The sequence below is a fragment of the Folsomia candida genome, unplaced genomic scaffold (genome assembly GCF_002217175.1).
Source record: "Folsomia candida strain VU population unplaced genomic scaffold, ASM221717v1 Fcan01_Sc028, whole genome shotgun sequence".
Lineage (NCBI taxonomy): Eukaryota > Metazoa > Arthropoda > Collembola > Entomobryomorpha > Isotomidae > Folsomia > Folsomia candida.
Window position 1 is genome coordinate 1691983 of NW_019091220.1, and position 18951 is coordinate 1710933.

Sequence of the window (18951 nt, forward strand, 5' to 3'; positions counted from 1 at the left end):
ATTGCTTTACTTTACAACAAGGCAATCCTAATTAGAATCATTGACGTGATGACTTCATGACTCATGAGATGAATGCGATTGTGTGCTGCAATTTAAGAATGCATATACGTTGAAAAAATCTCATAACTAAAAGACAGAGACGACGGTTGCGTCTCCTTGTGTGCCGAGAGATTTTTTGCTAATGAGGGGGGGCGGGGCGAAGAGAGCAGCTGATTTTCATTTAAACAATGCAGGCAGTTGCATGTAAAAAGTTGCTTTGGGTTTTGAGAGTGACCGTTCCCACTCTCCAAACGGGGCATCGCGAACCAGAAAAGGAGAAAAATTTCGACTAAAACTTTTAATTTGCAGCTAATACAAAATGGATTGATTTCGTTTTGGTGGCAATAAATTCCCAAGTTTGTGCTTTACAATTGCCATGTTGCATAAATTCCATAATAAATCTCGGTGAAAAGTATTGAACTGAAACATGGACTCATATCATGTTTCAGTCCAATACTTTTCACCGAGATTTATTATGGAATTTATGCAACATGGCAATTGTAAAGCACAAACTTGGGAATTTATTGCCACCAAAACGAAATCAATCCATTTTGTATTAGCTGCAAATTAGAAGTCTTAGTGACAAAAATCATTTACATTACTGGTAAGTGGCGAGGAGAAAAAGTCAACTCGCTCACTAGGATGCCCAGACTGTTCCCTAACTCAAACTTTAAGGAGGGGAGCTTGCGAGGTTGATAATAACAGATCTTGGTGCCCTTTGGATATGTGGTAGGGACCCATGAGTGTACTAAAACCCTGAAGTAGTTTGACTCCATGGCCACATTTGCGCCCGCCACACCCACTCAAAAATGCCCAAAAAACGCTTTCACTCGAGTTTTCACTCACTCAAATCTACGTCAAAAATCCAATTTTACTCGGATTTTGAAATTTCTTTCACCATTATACTCCCAGATAGTTGCTTTCTTCAATCCAATATCAAACTCAATTTTATTGATGATTATTTCGCAAACATAATTTGTTTTGTTGATGACTACAACAATGCTCATTCAGAATTTTAAATTTTAAAAATACTAAAAATTTCGAAAAAATTGAGTTTGATATTGGATTGAAGAAAGCAACTATCTGGGAGTATAATGGTGAAAGAAATTTCAAAATCCGAGTAAAATTGGATTTTTGGCGTGGATTTGAGTGAGTGAAAACTGGGGTGAAAGCGTTTTTTGGACATTTTTGAGTGGGTGTGGCGGGCGCAAATGTGGCCATGGAGTCAAACTACTTCAGGGTTTTAGTACACTCATGGGTCCCTACCACATATCCAAAGGGCACCAATATCTGTTATTATCAACCTCGCAAGCTCCCCTCCTAAGTAGTAACCCAACGTTGCAAATCTTGACCGAGTCAATAGTCCGATCCTACACGTCTCATGACATATCTCACACTGATAGATACGAGCTGATCCTTTGTAGACGATCTATGAAAAAAAAGTGTCCTTTTCTTTATCGACAAATTCGTACGAAGCTGACATTTTCAACACTTCCCTGTAAAACCACCCACCCAAATTGGAAACGTGATAACGTGACCACTCTCTACTTATATTTCTCCCACTTTTACTTTATTTGTTTACTTTATAGCATATAAACTCTGACCCTTGTTTGTACTAGTTGTGTCTTCATTCGTACTCGTAATGAAATTATGAGACGAAACAACGTTCCGCCATTTATGGAAGTGTTACATACTAATTGAACGGAAATAGTTTGTGTACATTTTCTTGAACTTGCGTTAAATGTCAAGATGGACCATTACTTACACGACTGCATCGAGCCGTACAAGTTGGACGCCAAGATGTGGACTACGCCACAAAATAACCACCACCACCGTGGTCATCCCCATCATCGGGCACCCCCAACGCCAAAATCCCCCCACAAAATAATTAATTACAGTAGTAGTCCTATCAGTAACAATAAATTATTAAACGTGCATTTATTCGTGCAACAAGCTCACGTAGGAATTTTTTAAAATATGATAAAATTATGGGTGAAAATTTGTCTAAAAATTATTTTCAAATTTTTACAGGGTCGTCCCACCCGTGGCGTCAACAGTTCTTCTTCATCTTCCGCATCGACATGCACCACACGGACAAATTCCGCTTCAACCTCGCTCGGAATGCGTCTCCTGTCTGAAGGCGAAGGTAACGTAAAATCGTCGTTTAGACATAAAGTAAATGCATGCATTTTAACGCACATTATGCATCAAAATGATACTCAAACGCCCACTATTTATTTACACTGACATTTTACGCCCTTAATTTAGTCATAAAAATGTAGAAAAATCTCTTTCCAAGAGTTTATAAAAAAGAAGTAACGGTGAAAATATTTATCTTGCAATTTTCCTCCCATTTATGAAACGTTCATAAAATATCTAACTACGAGGTTGCATAATAATAAATAATAATATCCAGAGCTCAGAGAGCTGAGTGAGTAATATTTCGCTTTTTTGCGGTCGTTTGAGAGAATTCGCGTCATGATTTCATCTCCAAAGTTTGTGGAAGTTGTGGAAAAATCTCGTAAAATATGAGTCGGGTTCTTGCAATATTTGTTTATTTATGGTGGAGCAGAAATGAAGGCTTCTTCTGCTTCCTCATCGTTTTAGATAGATAGACTGGCTCCAATTTTTTGGAATTCTTCTCTATCATAATATCCTACTTTTGGTTCTTGTTGTATCCAGTTCTTAGATTTTCAAGTCAAGTGTGCACATGACGATATGGGGAAACATTTTAAGAAAATATCGGTCTTTTGCTTTTTACATGAACAAGTATTTAGAAAAGTAGAAGACGGAAAGACGACGGCGGTCCGTCGTCGGTGATTTTGATGGATGAAAAGTCATAGCTGGCTGTAGGCCAAGAATTTTTTTTATGACAGAGTTTACAGATTTATGGAATATTTCAAGGCTAATCGCAAAACCTAACAACCAATTACTCCACCCATGTAAATAGGAATGTATCGATATATGCAGGAAAGTTCGGTGTGGTGGTAGTGGGATTCTGATGGGAACATCATAATATGCGATATTTCCTCAAGGTTCAATAATACCAGAATCCCAGAAGGTGCAAAAGTTTTGGAAAAAGTAGGAATAAATCACGTTAAAAAGACTTGAATCCATCTAAAGTTTAATAATAAGGGCAACAGTTTAATAAAATGAGAGCAGGTGCATTAAAATAAAATATTAGCGAATAGATTTATGGAAATCTATGATTACATTTGATATAAAATTGTATTACATCTGAGAACGTTACAAATAATACTTCATAATAATACATAAATTATCTGCTTTATTTACCTTTACCTGTTATTTAGTAGCATTTTGACGCCGTTATGATAATATTTGACGGGTGGTGTTATTCATAATGGGTATAAACAGGTAGATATGATATGAGTGATTGAGATTTAATAAGTGAATTTCACATTATAAATTGCACTACATATTTAACATAGAGCATTTGCATTACTTAACATTCGATTCCCTTGGTGTGACGATAATAATGACGAGCATACGAGAAATATGACGCGTTACTATATTATCTCCTCGCACGACACCTTTTTCTTGATGAAAAGTCGCCTCGTTGATGCATAAACGACTCCTCGCCTGGTTCTCATCATTCGGCGGATTCAATTACTTTCTGTCGCTGACTGGGTGGTTTCCTCTCCTCGGTATATCAAATAGATGAATAGGAGGAGGAGGAGACCGACCATTTGGCACTCTGATAAATTGACTTTTTCCTTATTCCACCGGCTCCCAAATTCTTCCCAGAGCCAACAAGTAATAATACACACGTTGGCAAATGTAAATTTATTGATTACCTTAACACCACCCATTCTCACTAACTAACCAACTATGTAACAACTAAGCATTATAAAACATTTTGAGTCGAATCTCGCCCCATTTTCCGTCAAAACTCGGTTTGACTTGTATACCCACCCCACATTCCGGGGACATCATTAAGGAAATTTGTGCATACTACATACATTCTTTTTTGCGTCTCAAATCCCTTCCAGATCTTTACCATGCGATAAGCCAGGCTTATCCGTTCCAGAGTAATATATGGGTAAACTAAATAAGTAACTTAAATCATAATCTGTTAAAAATTCCTCCCGTAGGAAAAAAAATAACTCTCCCTTCACTGCTTTAACTCTTATCTCGGATTTTGCACGCCCCTGATCTTCACAGCGTGCTTAATAATATCGGAATTTAACGAGAGTGAAAGATGGATAGTTAGTTATCGTTACTTGGACGGTTCGTTCTTAAAATGGATTTCGACTACGAACTTTGAAGACAGAGAGACTTGTCGGTGATGTCGGTGATGAAAGACACACGGCTCCAATTAATAACCTCTCACACAAACCACAAACACGTTCCCATTTATTTATAGCTTTCCTTTCTCTCTCCCAAAATCTATAACAATTACTCATGTTTTATTATTGGAACTATATATACACGCGGCCGCCGTGGGTTTAAGTGTGGTGTGGTGGGTTTGTAGTTTTTTGCGTTTTTTTTCTTGGTTCGGCGAGAGAGTGTCAAAATGGGAGACAGAAGAGCAAGCAGGAAGCTAATATTTAGTTATTTGTTAAGGCTATGATGATCATGATGATGACTCAGACATTTTTAGCGGTGTCAAGTATTGTGTAATGTGGTATGTATGGGTGTCATGTCGTGTCATGCGGGGTGACAATTGCATATACGAATTGTCACAAGACAGACAGACCCGAAGAAATATATGCTTATCTATTAGAGTTTTACACCATTCATAAATTTTTTTGCAGGGAGCATTGAAGAAGAAAGCAGCAAGGAATCTGGCGACGCGTACAACATCACGGGACGTCGTGGGGCGATAAAACATCAAAAAGTTCATGAAGTCAAGGGACACCGCTTTGTGGCAAAATTCTTTCGACAGCCCACCTTCTGCGCGTTCTGTCACGACTTCCTCTGGGGCTTTGGAAAGCAGGGGTACCAATGTCAGCGTAAGCTCTTTGTGTTCTTTCTGAAAGCGATATAATGGAGATCTAGCGGATGTTTGAAAGACGAAAAGTTTTAAAAGCATCCGTTGTCGATCGCTTGTGTGACACCGGGTCGGAAAACGGTTTCACTTTAGCCGAAGGAATGCAAGCATGCCAAAATATTTGTGTGTGTGTGTGTACGGGTAATAAAGTGTGGAGGTAAAAAGGTTATATTGCTGGTGCTTATTGGTGTGGATGAGGTGCCAAGATTTGTGAGAAAACGCCACGGTACCAAAGTCGTGTTTATTCTACTTTCAAACTTTTTTCGCTACGGAGCGTTGCCAGTTTTGAAATTGGGATGCGCTCAGATTTTGTTAACTGAAGTTGGTTTTGCTCCTTAATTGCAGTGTGTCAAACTTCTGTGCATAAGAAATGCCACGTGAAATTGTTGGGGAAATGTCCAGGCTCTGGGAAGGAATCGCAGAGCACAATTGTGAGGAAATAAATATATGCATAATGAAGGATGCTATTTAGTTAATGATGACTTTCACTGAACTAATCATAATTTCAGTATCTCAGAGAAAGGTTCAAAATAGACGTTCCTCATCGCTTCAAAGTGAATAATTTTAGGTAACAGATGAGATAGATAATTGTGAATTTTATCAAAAATGTATATAATAATTTTTTGTCTGTATACTTTTTAGGAGTTGCACCTTCTGTGACCACTGTGGCTCCCTTTTGTACGGTTTGTTTAAACAAGGTTTGAAATGCGAAGGTAAGAAATCTATGCAATTTATATAATTATTTCGATTTCTCTCCTCTCAACCAAGGGCAACACTTGCACTAGAAGACCTCACTATCTTAAACAAACTTTTAACAAATGCTAACGCCAAAAACAAAACAGTATTGGCGTTAAATAGTTACACAAATCCTGTAAAATTGAACGCATATTTCAAATTCCTTGGTATTTTATTTCACCGACAAATACCTCAGATTTTCAACTGGTAATTGGCATACATGAAATCATACGATTCATTATGGTTTTAAAGACAACAACATTCCATGATTACTGCGGATCAAGTTCTTGCTTCTCAGTATCACTGGAATACTTTGTTTTCAAAATAGTTTCAAAACCTCAACATTTCCTGCATGGTTTCCAGATGTAGTTTACAAATGTACGATATCTCTCTGCTGCATAACACCAAATTCCATGAGCTGTGAACCAATCCAAATTGTTACCAATTGTACCACCAACTGTATGTGTTAACTGCAAACTAGGTGAAACGAATTACGGCCAAGGTTTCCTCGTCTGTTTCCAGTTCAGCACCCTGTAGACATACACAAATGAGAATAAGAGTTATTCCACTAATTGGTCTCAATAAACGATCAACTGTCAACTATTTCAACTGGTTTAGCTGTTACATAACTTGGCTTCTGTATGTAATTCTGTGGTTGAGTTATTTTGCAACAGAATTTTACCAAAGTTTCCTTTAACTGAAATCAGCAGCAATGTGTTCCTCCTGTCCCAACTTTGTCCAATCCTTTAACCAAGTATGACAACTTGATTAAATATGTCACACTTGAAAATTTGGCACTCACAAGGACTGCATCTTCAATTTCAATTTACTTGCATCTTAATTTACTCTACTTACGATGAGCCCCATTTAATGCAACGCAACGCAATAATATTGACCATGTAGATAGATTTGTACATTTAACGTCATAAATTGTGACACGAAATGAATCCGACTTTTTACTTTGACAAGCTGAAAGTCATAACATTGCAAAAATTCGAATATACATACATACATATAAATTCGCACTATATGCAAAAAAACAAGTAGAGCACGTGGTTCGTTTAGTTCATCAGTTATGTTAAAGAAAACTAAAATTAGAGTAAAGACACTTGACTAAGGTTTATTTTTAGCCGTGTTTCACCCTTTTCCGACACGATAAATATACATATTTAAAGTTAAACTTTCAACAACCCATTGTACCACGATGATGATGATCATCATCACAAGGTGAAGACCAGAATGTTTTTTAACTTGAAACTTTAATGAGACGAAGGTTCCCCTGCAGCTGGAAAATTTCATCAACTGCAAATTAAACACATTTACAAATCGGCGATTTGTTTACGTTCTTGAAGAAAAAAGCCAAAATGTCTGAGCAGCTATTTATTGTATTTAAGCTGAAATTTCCTCCCCGTTTATCCCATAATCTTTCACTACACATGTTAACATGACAGGACGTTTGTGATGCAAATGCTGACCGTGACAAAGTTTTCTTGTATGCATGTGGCTGTGGCGTCTCAAGGTTTCCTCATCGTACCCACGCTATATTAATTTAATTGACTTACACGTGTTGCACAGTTTAATTTAATTACACCACTTTTAATTAGTTACGTGCCCCACATATAATTTTAGTTATCTTTTAATCGATTCAAAGTATCAAAGTAGATATGAAAATTATTGGCATGCGGACGTCGAATGTGTGTAGAGGTCGAAGTCTGGGCCGGGTTAATAAGGCATGACCGCTTTATTACGGCTAGAGAAAGCAGCCGCGTCGTTACACAATTCTTTTGGGGCTCAAATACTTATATCGGTCTCTCTTATGATCATTCTGATAAGCCACACTTCAGGTTGGATACATGATAATTAGCGTATTTTATTTCCCGTCCGGGGACATTTAGATGGCAAGAGACACCCACATAAATACTAAGAAAGGATCCCAGCCAAGTCTTATCGTTTCGCATTTATCATCGAATATTATTCACCTTTGCCCTTTTATTTTATCGCCTCTGTCACGTCAAGTACATAAACACGTGTCGTTTCCTTAAAATTATTACATTGGTAGTTCAACATTAAACCGTCTTCTTGGTTATTAAAGTGCGAATTAAAGTGAGAGAGACAGCTTGGAGCTGCCTCTCTCATGTGGGGACGACACAAAATATATCCCTCTGTTGAGCCTGACATTGAATAAATGCAGGAGCGATTTTCATGTGCACAATTGCCAAAAAGCTATGTGCAATTTATTTCTACGGGGGATAAAATAATGGGATGTTTTCTTGTGAGTCATCGTACAGTCACAGGTTTCCTTTGAACTTCTCGCAGCGGTCACATTATTTTTTAGTCATGCACAAAGTTATCGAATTTCTTCCCATTGTTCGCATACATATTTTTTTGTATTGTTCTCCGCCGTGATAAACTTTACCTTGAGATGATGATGAGGATCAGCTCCCACCAATGTACTTATTTAAATTTGGGTGACTCACTTGTTGAAAAATAACCACTAATTATCATATTCGGAAAAGTCCTTCTCTTTTAAATGCTCGAGATCTCTTGTTAAAACCAGAAATACTAAACGTGGGTTAATTAGTGACGTTTAAATGTTTTGAGGGGAAAAGTGAAGCTTGCCAATAATTCTGGTAGAGCGTTGCTTAATGTCTTTTCTGCAATACAATGACATGTATTTGTGTGTTTAGCAAGTGAAATTGAATTGTGAAGAGAAAATTTAAAAATAGGATGGAAGGAGGAGCGAGAAGGAGCTATTTTCTGTACAGCTAATTTTTTTTAGTCTAAATAAAAATTCGGGAAAATAATTATATTTAATGGCCCAATCATGCTTATTTCGCTACAATTTAACTACTGCAATTAAATGAGTAATGTGTTTATTTCACTATTTCCGCTTGAAATGGGAGAGAAAAAGAAATCTTTGAAATTCGGACGTGAAGCCAAACCGAAAAAAAGGGAAGGAAAAGTTTGAAAAGTCCTTGGTTTGGCTTTTGGTGCATTTAACTTTTAACTTTATTTAACTCCACAAGTAAAGATCTGGTTGAGCAGTGGCAGTGTTTACATTTGCCATGTTAACCAACCGTGGATATGTGGAGATACATACGGATATACGTTTCCTGGTTGGTGTAGTATCGTCGTCGTCGTCGCCGCAGACACCACCGTTGTCGAAACGGATCTCATGCCAAATCCAAAAAGCCAAAAGTTGTAGCTTATTCGCATCCACTGAGTCAGTATTGAAATAGGAAGCGGATAACGTATAGTGATGGTAAAACCCGTAGAAATGGATTCCGGGTTTTTTCTATTACTTAAGTCAAAGTGAGTAGAAAGAATTTTGTTAGTACTTTAAAATTTCGGATTCAGATTTTTAAAATAGTTTACGTTTTTCTTTTCTGACACAAAATAAAATGAGGTGACATTACTTATCCAAGTAGAAAAATGCCGTATCCTACTAAAAATTCTAAGTACAGTGGTACTAACTCTACCAGTGGTGGTAGTAATAGTGGTTACTCGTCGTCACCGTTTGGAGGTGGGGGCAACTTTCTGGGACGGTATGATCCTTACGGATCTGGGAGTAGTCCTTTTCCCACTGGAAGATCCCCTCTCTTCGGCGGTTCCTCCTACAGCAGTGGTTCCGGTTATGGTCTTGGGAGTTATGGGAGCGCCTTCACGAGTGGGGGTGGTGGATCCGCGTACGGTGGGTCGAGCTATGGGGGCTATTCTTCTGTCTCAAAACTTGGCGGTTTGGCCACAATTTCTGAGCATTCCACTCTACCTTCGTCGGCGTCTTCTGCACAACGACGCCTTCCACGAGGCTATGTCCCCTCCTCCCTGTACTCAACCCCGTCAAATTATACCCCTTCTTCTTACACGAAGAAACCTGCCCTCTTCGACACGGAGAATATCGATGTCACGTCGCCACGAAAACCGGCGACGCAACCTCCTCCTTCTTCTTCCAGTACGTCCGAATCCTCTGCAACGCCGGGCGAAATTACCCGCGATAAAACCTTCGGTACTATTAAGCGGGGTCGTACCGTGATCCGAATTCGAACCAAGAATCAAAAAGAGAACCCTTATTTGTCCACCGACGAGAGAAATGAACGTGCCGAAGAACGTAAGAAGGAAAAAGATAGGGACAACTTGGTTCAAAAGTTGAAGGACGAATTGCGAGATGAGTTCCCCGCTGACCTGTTCCAAAAACCGGCCCCTGCCGCCAAGAAAGCGGCTGGGGATAAGTTTAGGGAAAAGTTTATGATTCAGAGTAAGAAGAAAAAGTATTCTGGATACAGAAGACCAACGTTAAGCGATATTCGGAGCGAAAAGGACTTGTTGCAGAAACAACTTGGCGAAAGATTAGCGCTTATCGCGACCGGATCGGAAATTACGGATGAGCTTGAGGACGAGACTGAGCGGTTGAGGGAACGATTAGCTCAACTTGAGAGGCGGATTGATCGAAGGTACTCGAAAGCGTTGAGGAATTCGATGTCCACGGATGAGGATTCCGCCGCGGAGGATACGATTGAGAGGAAAGGGACGCTAAAATTGAAAAAGAGTTCTTCCAAGAATGCGTTAAAATTAATGACAAAACTTGATCCGTCGTCGGATGGTGCTCATAAATCGAATCCAACCACGCCAAGTGATGAGGACAAAAAGAGTCCCATGCTTAAGAGGAAGGCGACGCAGAAATTCTTTTTCCCAGCGGAAGGTGCGTCTTTGGTCCAACCGGAAATTGTGGATTTGGAAGCAATCACACAGCCAGAACCGGAGGATGACTTTGAGAAGAATATCCTCGCCCATAGAACAACTGTGAGGAAGTTGAGCCATCAGAATGTCAAGTACATACAGCCGAGAAAGTCTTCCTTGGATATGGTCGATATTTTAGAAGTGGTCAACAGTTTGAAAAGTGGGGATGGGAGTGAAACTCAGAAACCGGAAGTTGCTCAAGCCAGTGATGAAACCAAGCCAAAGAAAGTTGTGAAGAAGAGGAAAACTCCGGTTGTTACTGCACCCCCAATTTTAGACTTAAAATCAGAATTGGTTGAAAATCCCCCACCACCACAACCACCACCACGAAAGGGTAAAAGTCCTGTGGAGAAAGTTAAGCCAAAAGCAGTGGTTGATGTGCATGTCGACGTGGTAATACCAGTACCGCCAGTAAAGAAAGTGATCGTCCCTCCTCCGCCAATTGTGGAGAAAGCTGTACCACCACCAGCACCGGTAGACAAAGTTGTACCACCAGCAAAAGTAGACAAAGTTGTACCACTAGCACCAGTAAAGAAAGCTGTACCACCACCAGCACCGGTAGACAAAGTTGTACCACCACCACCAGTAAAGAAAGCTGTATCACCAACACCGGTGGAGAAAGCAGTCGTCCTTCCTCCACCGATTGGGGACAAAGCTGTAGCAACACCCGTGGACAAAGCAGAAAAAGCACCAGCGAAGGTGATTCCTGCTCCAGAAAAGAAAGTTGAAGTTCCACCCCCCGCACCTGAAAAGAAGACTGTCATACCGCCACCAACACTAAAGGAGAAAGTGTCAGAGGAGAAAGCTGCTGCAAAAACTCAACCCGTGGTGAAAGCACCTCAAGCCGTTAAGAAACCACCAAATACGACCGGAGTCCCAACATTATCAGAATTGGCGACATCAAAATCCAACGAGATAAAAAACACAGAGGTGCCCAAATCAAAAACAACGAGTCCACCACTTAACGGAATTAGTAAGACGCATAACAATATTTTGCAAAATGCAACAACCCTGCTAAATACAGATGCAGCGCAAGGAATTTTGGCTGAAAAGACGGAATTGAAACAAGTCCCGATAAAACCGAAACCGATCACAGCCGCCGCGCCCACCACAACTCCACTTTTTCTCCAAGATGCAATTACAACTGAAAATCTCACCGACGCGGATACCACGAAAATCCCGACACCTGCCAAAGCAGTTCCACTACTTCTCACTAAAAATAAGCCATTGCTCAACACAGAAACCAGATCCAGCTCTTTGGACAAGGTCACAAAACCCACCAACAAACTACAACAAGTGCTCCAACATTGCTCCAAGTCTTCCTCGTTTGATAATTCTGACAGTAAAACTACCACAGTTGTTGGTGGTGATGAGGCACAAGACGCAATTTCGAACAAGAAGGCTGAACCAGGAAACAAACAGACTGATAACGAAGGTGATAAAATAATGTGCAATTCTCAACCAAAGTCTGAGGAGAAGAAGGAGGAGGAGATGAAAGACATCAAACTGAACGCAGTGCCAATGTCAATCGAAATCGACCCTGACAAAGAAAACATTACAGAGAAATTTGAAACTAAACCCAAACCAGCAACGTTGTTACCACATGTTGACGAGAAGAATGCAAATTCCGAGGTTTCTAGTGATGCAATAAGCATTTCACAAATTACGACACCCGATGATTCGCCAAAATCGCCAAAATCCTTGGATAGCGGTACCCCAAAAACCACTCCACCCGATACTCCCGTAAATATTGCGCCTTGGCGAGTAAAAAACAAAGCAGTTGTTGCACCCCAAAAACCTGCCGATGCACCGAAACTTCCCCAACAAAATGAACCAACTCCTTGGCGAACGAAAAATAAAGCTCCGCAAAAGGCGGCGGTAGCAGCTCTAGCGAAAGCAGGCTTGAAGGATGCAACGCCACCGCTTTCCCCAAAATTGAAAGCTTTACAAAATAAACTTGTTGAAAACAAGGAGACGAAGCAATTTACATTTGATAAACCGTACGCTAAAAGCGAACAGGTTAGCAATTCTTCGTCATCCAAGGAGACCAGCCTTTCGCCCACCTCGGTCACTTCGATGAGCCCGGTGGACAGCCTGTCCCCAAAATCAGTTACAAGCTCGGTAGAGAATCTTTCTCCACGATCTAAAAGCAGACCTGCCTCAAAGTCTCCCACTCCTCCTCCTGCTACGCTTCCCCTCGTAAATCTCAAAGGCAAGACCAGCATCGAACTGAAAAAAGTACCTGAATCACCGATTGAAACGAAGCCAGTAACCTCGCCACTGCAAAGTCCAAACGTTGACGATTATAATGTCATCGTGAAAGAAATCACGGAACAGTTGACGACATCAATGAAAGATGTTAGTCCCTCCGTTGTAGAAACAGCAGTGCCTGAAAAAGTTGAACCTATTCAGCCCAAACCCGAGGTACCAAAACCATCGACATCTAAACAATTTTTAGAATCCATTAAACCTGTTGAGTCAAAACCCGCAATTCAAACTCCGGTAAAGTCAAAATCTGATGAGACTGTCCCCACTACTTCAGCCACACCTCCGCCACCCGTTGATACCACACCCATTTCAACTGCCCCCACAGAAGACAAAGCCGCAGTTCCAAAATCTCCCATCAGAAAATCTCGCCTTCCACAAACCAAGTCCAAATCCGATGAGAAAGTCGTGACTAAAAAGTCGAAATCATTGGAGAAACCAAAGTCCAAAAAACGTCCGAAAAGTGGTGACACATCTGTACCGGAGAGTCCAGTGACCATCTCTGGTGAAGGTGAATCGTCGTGCACCACAAGTGTCACCCCTGAGGACAAAGACAAAAACAATAAAAATGAATCTCCACTCAACTTTGACAAGAAAAGTGTTGTTGGTCCCGTTCCAAAAAAATCTGCTTCTCTTGAAGCAGGCGAAAATCAAGATAAAGAACAAAATGTTGATGGAGAAGACGGAAAAGAAGAGCCAACCACGGTTCGGGAGCGCTTATCTTCCTCAAGTAGCAGCAGTGGTAGTGGAAGTAGTGGATCTACACTGACCGCAAAATCAGGCATGCTTATCTATACTTATTCTTATCTTTTATTATTGCACTTTTTGTTTATTTTCAATCTTTGGCAAAAAATTGAATTTTCATGAGGTCGCGTTCTGGGTGAATGTGACTGCATATTGCACGAAGGTGTCGTGTCGCAAGATCTCGTCGATTTTGTTTACCCTCGTCGCCCAAATAGTATTATGCATTACTGGTTTAGAATAATTGTTCAATTAATGAAGAGATAGAGGTTTGTTAACCCTTTCGCCTTCTTCCTCGTCCCGTGCGCTCCCAATTCGCAAAAAAGTGAGTCTGCTTTATGGTTGGTCTTGGCGTTGGCTCATTTTGCTTTCAAATTCTATACGCCCCATTTCATACTCATATGTATGAGTATTATGAGTCTCGCAAATGGTATCATTGACGTCAATCACTTTCTCGGTATCGGTTCATACTTATTATTCGACATGTTACGCAATGGAATATATGTATATACTTACGAATGTGTGGCAGATATGAAAAATGGCAGATGGAAATTCTTTACAGAATTCCTTCATCACGTCCTCACATTCTGTTTACATCAACACTACGCTAGAAAGTATATAGTAGCAAAAACAGACTCGTATTATGTATTTATTTACAAAGTATTTTAGTGAGCGATAAGTGGAAGTCGAGTAGTTGCACTTGGTTTGAGAGAGAGAGAGAAACAAATTTAATCTCAAATTTCGCTAAATTTTTCGCTATTATTAGTATGCAACGTCAACTGTCACCACAAATGCGAAATGTTTATGCCCAACTTATGCGGGGTGAATCAAAGACTGTTATCCGAGGCTTTGATAGCACTTCAGAAAGGTGACAAAAATAATCCAACTTGACAGATTTTGCACTTTGTATAATGCAGCTCGTAATTTTATTATTTGACTAAAATAATGTGATATTGATGATAATCTAATAATGTGGTTATACGAAATATGACAGGGAGTACCAGCAGTACGGGCAGCTCGTCGGCTTCTGGTTCTGGAAAATCGTCTCGTTCTCGCAGATTGCCCTCACCCCCGGTGGATGACGACTCTGACGAAGAGACGGTCAGCTTGGATAAAATATGTCCGGTGAGAACTTGATAAAATTATGTTTTTCGTAATCGAGGAAAAAATTGATTTCTAAAAATCTTTATAATCCGGTGATTTTTGCGTTTTTTGGGGGATGAATTATGAATTGGTTTATACTTTTCAGGCTAAAAATCGACCAAAATACAGAAAATATGAAGTCGAAGATTTCCAATTTCTCAAGGTTTTGGGGAAAGGCAGTTTCGGCAAGGTACATATTTAGATAACTTTCGAGTGAGGAATTTGAGACGGGAATTTGAGACACATGCAAATATTTTTTTTGCATAATTATTCCATTATTCCTTAAATATAATTCGTAGGTCCTTCTCGCCGAGCTGAAAGACAGTGATTCCTACTTTGCCATAAAATGCCTTAAAAAGGACGTCGTCCTAGAAGATGATGACGTTGAGTGTACCATGATTGAGAGAAAAGTCCTCCTCATGGGATCAAAACATCCATACCTTTGCCATTTATTTTGCACATTTCAAACAGAGGTATGCACATATTTTTTATCCTACAATTAACTACAATTCCTCGTCACTCCTTGACACGTTGACACCATTTTTTCCTAACCAAACCCTATTTTTGTCCGGCATTGATTGAATCGTTCATCCCCATTCTTCAATCAATTCATCAATCTCGACAAAAAATAAACATTCTTTTCCCCAACTGAACTTGATTGAGATACAATTTCAACTGCATCTGGCACAATTTCAAAGTTACATACAGCAATTTATATAACGCGACAATAAAAACGTCTTGATCCTCCACTCCACCGGGCGCCAGACACTTGGTTAATCCAAGAAAACGAAGGACTTGCATGTACTACCGTCTGTATTTCAAACTTTCACTTTTGACTCGACTTACCAAGTTTCTGTTTGAGATAGCAGCATGTGATTATTATTGTCCTTGCCAGCTTCCTATCCTCCCCGCGTTGCACAGTTAATTGTGTTCTTGTTGTTGTCACAACTCCTTTTGAAACTTGTCCAAGTAAATTTACTCTTGGATTCCACTGCAGCGCGGCAGAGAGGAAAAAAGATTAGAGGGAAAAAAAGATGTATGTTGGTGGACATTACATACACGCCGTTTTAAAAATAGCAATCGTCAATGATGACAGGGAGTTTGCCCGTCTTAAAATAAATCTTACATGTCCGTAGTATGTACCGATAGTAGTGCGCAATCAGCGTCAGCCCCCTTGACTTACTGACAATTGTGTAAAACCGTGGGAGAAAATGTGGTACAAAAAATGATGAAAACGAAAATAACATGAATGAAATAAATTATTATCTGCTTGATTTCCAGTCGCACCTATTCTTCGTCATGGAATACCTGAACGGTGGCGATTTAATGTTCCACATTCAACAATCTGGCAAATTTACGGAGGAAAGGGCACGCTTTTATGCTGCAGGTAAAAAAATGATGAATGGACTTGTCTCATTTTTACATAAATAATGTTACATATTTATTATTTTCCGCAGAAATCGTCTCAGGTCTCAAGTTTCTTCACAAGAAGGGAGTCATGTACAGGTACACACACAGCTTCTTTGTTTATTGTGCTAGTTTTCATGCGAAAGTGTAGCTTGCCAAGTCAATTATTATTGTAAAAGTTCGTCTACTTGGGTTCGTGTATGACTGACTGACTACGTGATGGAATTGGTCAGGGTCATCTTTTTCAGTTTCTTTAAACTTTTTTTTCTGTACTTTAGATTTAACAATCAGCTTCGCCGTGTCACATTGGGTGGTTGTTTTTTTAATATGAGCATGAACCGTAATGAAGTCGTTGACAATTGGCAATGTTATTTAAATAAGAGGAATATTTAGAGTGTACCCATTTACACGTATGTATCTGTACATATGCATTTACGTTCATGTACATAAATTCACGGTCTGGTGGACTGTAACGCCTCTGCGAGAGATGATTAATCGTTATTTGAGAAAGTCATGTCTTTGTCCTCGCAGAGATTTAAAACTCGACAATATCCTTCTCGATTACGAGGGACACATCAGAATTGCGGACTTTGGAATGTGCAAACTTCAGATCTATTTGGACAGAACGGCCGACACTTTTTGTGGCACTCCAGACTGTGAGTTAACTACTCATAATTTGCGATTATAATTGATCCATTGAGTGCTAATTTATGTGTATAATCCGCATTTTTTGTTTACAGATATGGCTCCAGAGGTAGTTATCACTTACATGAATATGATATGACGTCCAGGAAAAAGTTTACTTAATTAATTATGTCTTTCTCTTTACTTTGCAGATAATTAAGGGGCTCCGATACAATCAGTGCGTTGACTGGTGGGCCTTCGGGGTTTTGTTGTACGAAATGCTCGTTGGCCAGTCTCCATTTAGTGGGTCAGACGAGGACGAATTGTTTTGGTCCATTTGTAATGAACAAGTCCATTTCCCAAGATTTCTGAGCAAAGAATCAAAATGGATTCTAGAACGGGTATATGACTTTAAAAAAATTCTGTGTAATTAACTAACTAAAATACTTTTTTGTATCCTTTTTCATAGCTTTTGGAGAAGGACAGGTGAGAATTTATTTATTAATATAAAAGTTTAACATCACATATTTTAACAAGTGCTCTTAAATCCAATGAATAACAAGTTTCTCGTAAACCGAAAAATTGTTTTAATGAACACGAAAAATGTTTTGTCATTATTTTGTCATTTTTCAACAATAATATTTTTATGTGGAGAGATAAAATAAGAAACTCCAACAATGTGATTGAGAAAAGATGAAAATGTGGAGTTTGTATGAAGTGGGAAAACAGTGAAAGCGGGGTAGCTTGACATTAATAATGATTTATTTTTATATCGGCTCCATAGCTCTCGTCGTCTGGGAATGGCAAGTTGTGCATATGGAGATGTTAGCAAACAAGTGTTTTTCAATCAGATCGATTGGGACAAGTTGGAAAAGAAAGAGTTGGAGCCTCCATTCCGGCCTAAACTGGTAATTATCTATATAATTGGTCAAAATTTGAGTATGTATTTTTGTAAATTTCTAAAAAAAAATCCACATTCTTTACAGAAACACCCCCTCGACGTACAATATTTTGATACCACTTTCACCAAAGAAATTGCTCGCCTGACCCCGGTTGACAAGGCCATTCTGCAATCCATGGACCAATCTCAGTTTGACGGTTTCAGCTACACGAATCCACACACGACAGATTAATGATTAAGTGCATTTCTAGAAATTTTAAGATTTTTGTACAAATGTTATCGCGTGAAAGTGATGACATGCATACATAATTTGTCAAGTTGTTACATAAACTACCACTGATTTTTTTGAGTGAAAGGGTCACATTTCAGAAACTTATAATGTTACATAATTGTGAATGAACCACACACAAAAATTAATTTTGACCTTTCATTCACCACCCTTCGCCGTTAAATTTATTCGTATCGCGCAGTAATTTTTGTACATAAAGACAATCACTTACTTAAATATCGAGCTATAATTAGTAATTAAAGGTTGTGTAGTGATCTTATCCCGGATGAAGCTGTAAATTTATTGTGAACAAAAGAACCAAGTGACACTTTGTTATGCAATTTCAAAAAAGTATTATTTTTTCAGCCAGTTTTTGAATTTTTTCATAGCATATTAAAAATTGCATTGCTTAATGAGTATTTTGGAGATTTAAATATAATCTCGATAATTATTTGTTAATTTTTAGGATCAAGATATTGTTGATCCTTTGGCACAAAGTAAAGTAAGAACGACATTCAGAAAAGGGAAATCTGCGAATTATTTTCGCAGAGAAGTATTTATTGATACATAAATAAATGACTATTTCTCTAATCGAAAATTCAAAGAAATATTGTTGAACTCTTTAAAAAAATATTATGGTAATTAAATTACATCATTCCAACTGCTTTCGTTGTAGAAAAGTTCCCGATTTTATTGAATTACATGAAAATTTGTTGGTGCTAAATATGTAGATATGCAATTTATTATTATTAAGTACTGACTGTAGCATAACCAGTTAAATGATGTGTCATGATATAAAAAGTGAACACTTTTCAAGCAAAAGTGACATTTTATCGGTATTATTATATTGCTGCTACATATTTAGTTGTAATTAGGCCAAGTCGAATTTTTATTGTATGTAACGCTGCCTGCGAACGCTTGTAACGGGTAAATATATTTATGTATAAAATGTAATGGATCTAAACAATTTAAAATAAATGGAATTGTTTAAACATCAAAATTATTGCGTAATACACACAAGTCATTTCATGATTCTGTTTTTACCACTGGCATTTTCCACTCATTTCATTTCAGTCAAGA

General features: G+C 38.9%; 1 protein-coding gene across 1 annotated transcript; it reads left to right on the forward strand.

Moving 5' to 3' along the window:
• Positions 1-8871: 8871 nt before the first annotated feature.
• Positions 8872-18871, forward strand: LOC110859757 (titin). Its single transcript, XM_035859814.1, has 12 exons — positions 8872-13568; positions 14523-14653; positions 14778-14861; positions 14971-15144; positions 15953-16058; positions 16129-16177; positions 16610-16734; positions 16819-16832; positions 16915-17103; positions 17172-17188; positions 17487-17610; positions 17689-18871. The coding sequence occupies exons 1-12, from the start codon at positions 9218-9220 to the stop codon at positions 17833-17835; spliced, it is 5511 nt and encodes a 1836-aa protein (XP_035715707.1). The 5' UTR covers positions 8872-9217; the 3' UTR covers positions 17836-18871.
• The last annotated feature ends 80 nt before the right edge of the window (positions 18872-18951 follow it).

Bases quoted from the DNA above. Each gene is read 5' to 3' on its own strand.
- LOC110859757 (XM_035859814.1), top strand. From the start codon at position 9,218: ATGCCGTATCCTACTAAAAATTCTAAGTACAGTGGTACTAACTCTACC. The intron at 14,654-14,777 runs GTGAGAACTTGA...TATACTTTTCAG, and splicing joins GCTTGGATAAAATATGTCCG to GCTAAAAATCGACCAAAATA. The intron at 15,145-15,952 runs GTATGCACATAT...CTTGATTTCCAG, and splicing joins TTTGCACATTTCAAACAGAG to TCGCACCTATTCTTCGTCAT.